We start from the raw sequence: 9,569 nt of genomic DNA, 5'->3' as shown, positions 1-9,569 counted from the left end.
AAAGTACGTTTTGTAGAGATCAAAGACATTAGATAAAGTGTATTTAAAGTTGTTTTTTGTCTATAATATATATTGTGGGTATTACGATGTTCATTGCTTTAGAAAGCTGACTTATTTGTGCTGGGTAATGATTGCTTACATATCCACAAATCATTTGGTTTAGTTCTGTGTTCATTTTATATATTTTTCACTAAAAATTAATTCCTAAATTTGTCACACAGAAACTATCACGCGGAAATTTTAATAATACGTAATTTTAATTATTTAATACAATTTAAGTGTATATATTAATTTGAAAATAGTAATATTCAGTGTAAAATTATCTTTTAATATTTTTAAATCATAATTTTAACAAACAAGTTATAAATTTTCGTTTTTTTAATAAATTTAATATTTCAAACTATAGACGTAAAGTATTGAAATTCTTGATTTTCCTGGTTTTTAAAATTGTTATCTTTTTTCGCGTGATCCGAAAAACTCGGATAATTCACTAAAGTGTAATTTCCATTTTTATTGTCGTTTTCAAATTGAAAATCTACAAAATAATATTAAAAAATCAACTTTTATTTGACATTTGCAGCAACTCTGCAATGGAAGTAATCTTTGCTTTATTTCTACCACTCTCATAAACAAGTTCCTAAGGTTGAATAACTCAACGAGCAACTGATTGTTTTCCATTTAAGAATTGTCTCCCAATGTCGGGATCCTCGGCTTTGCTGACCCTTACAGCCCACCTTCGACAAACCAAAACTCCCAATAAGATTAGAATTCCAAGAATGGGAATTAGAGACCACATAAATATTGAATCAATCGAAGACTTTTGTGTTTTAGAATTATCCACTATGATTTGCAGAGTTATAAATGTTTCTTGCTCTTTGTCTACTCCGTTATCACTGACTCGGATTGTCATTTGAAAATTTTCTGGAGGCAACGTGGATTTCTGCAAACGAATTTCTCCTGAAACTTCGTCAATGGTAAAATAGTGACGGAATCGTCCTTGTATGATTTCATAATTCAAAAGTGCGTTTAGTCCAATATCTCCATCTGTAGCAACAATCCTTGTGACTATTTGAGACTCAGTAATATTTTCAAGTTGTATTATTTTATTGATTGGCGAAATTATTTCGGGTTTGTGGTTGTTGATGTCTTCGATTTCGACGGTCACTTTACACAAAGTCTCAAATTGTTTTAATGTGCCGCCGTCCTTGGCAAGCACTGAAAAATCACACGCGGAAAATTCGTGTGCATCGAGTGGTTTTTGAAGTATTAATACCCCACTCTCCTTCTCGATTTTAAAATAATGAGAACAATTTTCCGAAAATAATTTTTGACGAAGAAAATAACTGATTTTCCCATTTTGTCCTGAATCCTCATCCTTTGCCTGAATCCTTCCAATTTCTGAGTCTATGACATGATCTTCTCGAATTTTAAAATAATAATGATCAGAGGAAAAAAGCGGAGAGTTGTCATTTTCGTCGACAACCACGACAGTGATCATTGCAGAAGAGGAATACCGATTCGGCATTACACCACCATCGAATGCAAATATTTTAAATTGATATTGTTGCTGATATTCATAGTCAAGTTCTTGCAACACTTCTAAAGTACCGTTACTGGAAACCCGAAACAAATTTGAGTATCTCTCTACATAATATGTCACGTGATTATTTGGAAAGGTCAAGTCTCGATCAGTCGCAAGTACTGCGTTTTGTATTTTCATGATTTTATTTTCAGGAATTGACAAAGTGTAATGGTTCTTTGTAAATTCTGGCTTGCAGTCGTTCTCGTCGTCGATATTTACAGTTACTAAGTCAGTACTGGTTTTGGAGGGTGAGCCGTGGTCAGAGCATTCAATTTTTACTTCTATTTTTTGATTTTTTTCGTAATCAAAAGCTCTCATTCCCGTAAAAATGAAATCATAAATTTTCCGTTTTTTGTAAGACTGGACTTTTGATAATTTTTGTTTGAGAGCAAAATCCTCTGTGAGAACTTTGCACGTCACTTCTCCGTTTTTTCCTGCATCTTCATCAGTTACGGAGAATTGTCCAAGGGGGTTTCTGGGGAGTTGATTTTCTGTAATTCTTAAAAATCTGTCTTCTCCATTCCAATCAATGGCGGGAAAATTATCATTGACATCGACCAAATATAAACACGTGTCTATTGTGTTTTTGTGCAAAACTTTTCCCTCATAGATAATAAGATGTAGTGAGAGTTTACATATTTCATTCTTTGCACAATATTCTCGAAGAAGTCCGCTTTCTCGGTCGAGTTTGTGAATAATTTGTATTGTACCGTCGGAATTGACATCAAAATATCTGCAGATGTCACACCAGTCGGCCCATTGGAACAGAACGAGAGACTTGTCGGTATCACTTATTCGATTGGGAAACTGTTCTCGGACATTCCCAACTTCCACTCCCACGTTAGCCGAGTCTTCTGCGATTGAGAAGTTACAGACATGATCGTCAGTATGTATAAATATAATCAAATTCAGAAACAAAAATTTGTTTATTCCAAAATGCATTTAATGGAAAGAAAATTCCAAATTTAGCCTAAACTACGGTAGTTTAGAATATCAATCAAAAATAACGATCATTAAACAAAAACAATGAAAAATGACAGCAAAGATAATCAAAATGAAATGATGAGTCGTGCTCAAGATGACAGTTAAGATCTAACTGTAGTAATTTCAACAGAAATTAAAATTTTTTTTCACTTTTAAAGAAATTTCAATAAAACTCTTTTTGTATGATTTTAATCTCTTCGATTAGAGCTTAAATTTAGTTCGTTATAAAAACAAATTATAAATCCAATAAAGACTATTTAAATCAAAGTAAAATTCGTAAAATAGATAGACATCTGTTTTCATTAGAATAAATTTTAGTTATTCAGACGCTCTAATTGACGTTGTCTTCACGACTTTCATTGTGTTGGAAATGCCTAATTAGGTCTAAATTGATTTTTATTAATATTTAACAATTCACATTAATCTTGGCATTATACAAATTATTTTGTTTCGATACAAAGTCTTTAATTACCTCACTTTGCATTCTAACTGTTGTGCTGGTCGAAAAAGTAAGAACTGGTTAATTTCAAGAAATAACGCTTTGAGTTTAATAGTTATATGGGATTTGTTTAAGAGTTAAGGAAATTGTTGAGAACTATCCAACAAAATTTCATTTTGGATCTTAAATATTAAATTTATAATATATTTATTCATTATTTTTCCAATATTAAGTAAAACTATTTGTTTCATTTTAAATATTGGTGGTTCCATACAATTCAAAATTTACCTAATAAAATTATATTTTTTATAGGATAATTTGTTTCATAATTTTATTATAAGACATTTATTATTAAAAATGACTTTTGTTCAAAATTTCCAGAAATGAGGATGAATGAATTAGTTAAGTTCTTATCATTTTCTGCTTGAGTTTAGTTAAAAAAGTTTATTTAATTAAAAATAACATTTTGCATAATTTTTTTATTATAAAAAATGATTTTGTTTAAAATTTATTTTACAGGAATAATCCTAATTGTAATCAATTATATTTGACGAGCCACTATAAACTAACAATGATAATAAATGAACGTAATTTGATTCTTTTTTCAAAAAATCCAAAATACTTATTTGGTCTCATTCAAGCCAATCGAATCCGCGCCAACAAAAAATATCATATTATCATTTTTGATTTGATTGAGGACGAAGGAATACTAGTGACTGCCACCAAAAATGCATTGAAAAGTGAAAAACTAGTAAAAGGCTTATGTGCAATTTCGCATAAATATTCACATATTCCAGGTTTTTCATATAGTAATTAATCTCATAGAGAAAATATTACAACTTGAAAGTAACGAATGTACAATAGAATTTGCATATTCGACGTTAAGTACACTTGACTTCGGGAAGGATGAAGCAGGGATCAAAAAATATTTAGAGAAGAGAATTTTTGAGAGCGATATGACTAAAATTATTAATATAGATAATAAAAATATTTCTCCGGAAGATTATTCGTTACTTCAAAACTGTGAACCATCCTCGGCATCTATCGAACGATGCTTTTCGCAATTTAGGAGTTTTATGAGGTCAAACAGAAACTTTGCTACACAAAATTTGGAAAATTATGTTATGAATAGTCTTTAAAGTATTTTATTGTTTCTTATTTATACTTTACAGGTTTAACCTGAGAATAAATAAAGTTAAATTTTTTTAATTTTAAGGTTAAAAATTTTGGTTTATAGGTTAATAAAGTTAACTTTTTAAGGTTAAATTTTTCAATTTTTAAGGTTAAAAAAATGTTGGCCCTACTTATTACATTATAGGTTGGGCTGTTTATTTTGGAGCAATTCACAATAAATTTAATAAATTACAGTCCTTTTTCATTTTCGATAAATTACAAAGGTGACTATTGCAAATGATTAGTTCAGAACTTGAATTCAAAGTCGATTTAAATGCAGAAAATTACCAAGAAATGACTGAATGGATAAAACTTATTACCGCGTCGACTTATAATGATAAAAAATAATGTAATTTTCAAATTTTTGAAGTTAAAATTTTTCAAAAATTACTTGTATATGAGTCGTAATATAAGGTGTTCGTTTTTTACTTTTATTATCAGTTATGAGGTAAAAAAAGTAACTTCAATCACATATTTGTTTAATCATATTATTAAATTAAACAAATTTAAAAAAAAATGAGTTAAATTTAATCAAAGATTGATATTTTAAATAATCTTTACTATCTTTTATGTAAACGATCAACTATTTTCAGAACAACAAAAAAAACAGAATAATTTGAACATTAGAAATGATATAAATGGAATAAATAAACAATTCGAACATAAAAATGATTAAAAAGATTAATAGGGTCAAATTTTTTGTCGCTAGACCGCAGCTTACAAATTGCTGAGTACAAATATTATTTAAATTCATTATTTAATTGCAAATATATTAGCCATGATAGACAAATAATTCAAATTTCGATTTCTGCTTACATGTCGATGCACGAACAACAAAATGAATATTTCAATTTTGAGACAGAAATGAGATAATATTTAGAAAACAAAATGTTGTGTTTAATAAATAAATTAAGTTTATAAAATAATAAATTATCATTTAAATAAATTGTTTTTTGTGTGTTATGGCGGAAAGAACATTACTTGACCGGAAGAACGAAATATATTTATTCTCAGCACTAAAGAGAACCAAGCCAGTGGGTAATGACATATCCTTAATGAAAGGAGTCAATAAACATTTTCGAATGATATTTGCCTGCAGAAAGTACAACCAAATATGCCCCATCAACTCTCAAGTCTCCCCAGCCGAGATATGGGAGCATCTATCCACACTATACGACATGGAATCACTCGTTTGTATTGTCTTATGCACGACAGGACAATTCCGAGTCTCTGCCTTTCCCTGAGGATGAGGTCGACTTTGAGTTGAGTCCAGCCATGTTCCCAAAAAAGCTGTTCAATTCAAAATTCCCTCGTGCCTTGACATGTTTTGATGGAACAGGTTTGTGGCCGATTTTACTTTCCTAGAAGATCACCAGAGTCAACTGGAGACTGCCCTTAGCCTAGTCGAATAATTTTTTTTAAAGTTTTTCTCTATTAATATGATATCATTATTATATAATATGAGAGGATGGTTCAATAATGCCTCATTTTTTATTTTCAAATGACAGATTGGAGACGATACGCGTGTTGTTCTTAGACAGTTTTAATACCCACATAAATATGTAATCAAAATTAAATTCAAAATTAAATTTAATTATTTTTTAAGATGATAAATAGTCGATATTAAATTTAATGGTAAATAGTCGAGAAATTTGGATAATTTTTTATCAAACTGTTTAAATATTTTATCATTTTTATTCTAATCGGTGGTTACACCACATTGATTGGAGCAATAAAATTATCTATTAATGTCTATGTTTGAATATTTTAATTAAATCAAAAAAACAAGACCAAAAACTTTAAAAAGTTTATTATTTTATATATATACGTCGACATACGACATATAAGCACAATAACCATTGAGTACTGTACCAAAACAACAGAAAAACTAAAACAAATTATAAAAACATTAATACTGCTGTAACGAAGACTATCCCTCTGCCAATATCGTAGTGCCAAGGCTCACTATCAGCTCCTAAAATGACTAAGGTTATAAAATATAGAATTGTAAATCCAAAATATATTATCATTTCGATAAATCTTTGACGAGAATATCCGAATTTTGTATTTATTTTGAGAAAATAAAATAGAAAGTGCAGGATACTGAAAATCAGCGACGTCGCTCCACAAAACAGAATATATTCTTTCCCATGTCTAATAAATCTGTCATTCAAGCTGGATGTGATTAATACTGAAACTGAAATGATCTAAAATGGAATTTTTTATTTACAAATGTCCCGATTTGTATGAGAAAGGAAGAAGTCCTGATATGTCCGGGGTCACAACGATTTGGTGATCTTTGTTGTGTAGTAATCATTATCAGATATGAATATAAAATATATATTTGAGTTAATTAATATAGTTAAATAAAATCAAGTATAATAAATATAATAATTTATTCTATTTCTTCTTTTTATCAATACTTTATTTATTTATTTTTTGAAGATTAATTAAATTGAGTACTTGTAAAATATCTTCACTATATTTATATTTTTTTAGTATTTTTGATTATTTATTGAATTTTCTTGCTTTAGTCAAAAACTGAGTATTTTTATCAAAAATTAAAGTACATATCGAATTTTGTAAATTTTTTTTTTAAATTAAAGTATTATTTTTTAATGTAAATTATTTAGTTCGAATTGCTTAATTATAGTCAACTAAACTATCCTAATTTTGTATTTGAATTGCTTTGCTTATATGTTATTTTATTTATTTTGATTTTTTTTAATCACAAAGACTACGGCAAAAACCGAACAAACGTCACGTGATCCCGATGGACTCAACCAGGGACCTCATCCTCGCTCGGTGATCTTTCCACCAGCCTACAAAAGATCGAACCCATTTGTCGGGGCGTTTGGAAACAGACTGAGGTCCAGCTTGAGTAGTTGAAGATACCCGTTAGAAATGTGATTCCTTCGACACCAAGATTTTTTAATAGAATGACCGGTATTTTGTCCGAGCCGTGAGAGTACGACGTTTTTGTGGAGTCAAGGTATTCTCCTCCTCTTTTACTGAGAGGACAAGCGGATCCGCCCGTTTCTTTAGACTTCTGTTTCAGAGAAGTGAATCCGATTTCCTGTGTTTCTTGTGTGCTGTTTTTGCGTAGAATTTAATGAGGTTGTTTAGATCTTTTTGATCATATTCTTCAAAAGATTCGACAGCGTCACCCTTGGCCACGTTCCAAATGGTTTTAAACACTTTACAAATTTGAATATTAATACAATATTGAATTTTTAACAATCACTTAATTTTGACCCGTGCATATGTTCCGGACCAGTGATTAACAGCATCAAAAATACAACTTTATTCAATGAAAATATCTTATTTAAAAACTAATTAATTTTACCTCTTTTATTCTTTAAAACATCGATCATCCTATTCGGAAGTGATTGATAAAGATTTTCTATATGAGCATTTTGTATTTCATCCCATTTTGTTTTTGTAATTCTCAAGAGTTACTGGAGATCTTCTGGTTCTTTTTCACCTATTCTTTGTATAAGAATACACTGTCATAACACTGACAGCTGTCTAAACCAGCGGTTCTCAAATGCGGCCCCCGGGGCCGCATGTGGCCCCCAGAATTTTTTTTGCGGCCCCTCTAGAGTAACTAACTTTTTTAATTTTTTAATAATGTTTAAATTTAATTATTCATTCTTAAGGTTAACTCAATAATTTACAACATGATATAGAACTGGCGGCATTGTTCAAAAATGCGTCAATTATTAATTTTTACGAATTAATTCCTCAAGACAAATTCAAAAATATAACACACAATGCATATATGAATCTACATATTTATGCGAATCAATATTTAGTAAAATGGAAAAATTTACGTAATTTTATTTATTTGAAAAGTCCAGATAAAATTGATTTTTAATTATTGCGTCTGCTTTCAGTCAATTCTCCTCCTCTTCGAGCCCGAGCAAGTGTCTTCGACGGGTACATTTATCCATTTTACAGGGCAGGCCACTTTTGTGATTGTTCTCGAGTCCGATTTAATTGCATGCTTCGTCGCTGTAGGAAGGAGTTTATACTCCGGGCGCATGCTTTCCAATGTTCTCTTTATCACGATTGACTGGATATAAGCTCACGTAGATTCCTGTACTTGCAAGGAGTTCTGGTAATGTTTATAGAATCTGGATGTTATTCCATCCCACGTAATAACCAAAGGTATGATATTCACTTTTGCGTTATGGATTACCTTCAATTCGTTCGCCAAAAGGTCATATTTATGTAATTTTTCTACTTCTACTTCTACTTGCTTCAAGGATTGCTGAGAAGTAATCCCAATTTCGATAAGCGTAATAATATTCCAAACTTTGTCGAAGACAAAAATGTCCGGTTTATTATTACTCACTATAGTGTCCAAAATGGAAAAAATAAAAATATATAAAATATTTTTTGTGCGGCCCGCAAAGCTAATCTTAATTATCGATTTGGCCCTTGAGCTAAAAAGGTTGAGAACCCCTGGTCTAAACACTAATAATCCACATTAATATAATAATGTTAGATGTTTGTTAAAGTTGATGCAGAGTACAATCTACTGAAATTTGTTCTTGAAGGTCAAGACGCAGATATTTCGAAAGTTAAAAAATTCCGACTAAAAAAGAAAGCTGAAAATTTTATTCTTATTGACGGAAAGGTATATCTGCGAAATATTAATAGACTTCACAAGCTCGTTATAGCTTTAACAAGTTCAGAAGAAATGAAAATCATTGCTTAAGAAATCCACGAAACAAACCATTGTGGGCATAATGCTCTGGATGGACTTTGCACTATGTTTTTATACAATCAAACGCCCCATTCATACACAGGTAAATTTGTGCTTTTATTTTTTCGGTGGGTGTTAGTCCGTTTCAAAGATATCGAGGGATCCCGGGCTACAACACCATTGAGAAAAATACTGTAACGGAGACAGACGGCGGCGAAAAATTGGAAAGTGTGCATAATATTGCTAAATCAAAATAGCCAGACGGTAAAGACATTCACGAAAAATGTAATAAAGCTTTATAATTTTACAAAAGGTGAGTACGAATTTGATTTTCTTCGGGTAGATCTGACTTCTGTTTATTATGAAAAGATAAATAAAATGATAGGAATTCATCGATCGAACTATGGAATTAATCCTTTACTACGTCTGCAAAGGTTTGAGCATCTTTACAGAGATACTGTCACTATTGTTGCAAAATTTTTCAACAATTTTGTCAATGTTAAAAATAGTTAGTTAGTTAGTTACCCCGGTTTCTCTAACATGTAGGAAGCCGGCTGCAATCAGGTAGCGGACAGCGGCGATCGGGCGCTCCCAGAGATCCCGAATCCCAATAGGTGGCGACTGGTGAGGCGGCCCAGGACAGGAAAAAAGGTCTTCAGGGGCGAGGGTGCGGAGTGTTT

The 9,569-nt window shown here is 30.8% G+C and overlaps 1 protein-coding gene across 1 annotated transcript; it reads right to left on the bottom strand.

Annotated features, from left to right (window-relative positions):
* Positions 1 to 652: 652 nt before the first annotated feature.
* On the bottom strand, positions 653 to 2,524 carry LOC115229484 (cadherin EGF LAG seven-pass G-type receptor 1-like). Its single transcript, XM_029799822.1, has one exon. The coding sequence runs from the start codon at positions 2,522 to 2,524 to the stop codon at positions 653 to 655; it is 1,872 nt and encodes a 623-aa protein (XP_029655682.1).
* Positions 2,525 to 9,569: the final 7,045 nt, after the last annotated feature.

This window comes from Octopus sinensis, unplaced genomic scaffold (genome assembly GCF_006345805.1).
Source record: "Octopus sinensis unplaced genomic scaffold, ASM634580v1 Contig12825, whole genome shotgun sequence".
In the NCBI taxonomy this organism is placed as follows: Eukaryota; Metazoa; Mollusca; class Cephalopoda; order Octopoda; family Octopodidae; genus Octopus; species Octopus sinensis.
The sequence above is the reverse complement of the archived record's forward strand: the minus strand, read 5'-3'. Positions and strand labels throughout refer to the sequence as shown.

Excerpts from the sequence above, each read along its gene's own strand:
- LOC115229484 (XM_029799822.1), bottom strand. The coding sequence starts at position 2,524 with ATGCATTTTGGAATAAACAAATTTTTGTTTCTGAATTTGATTATATTT.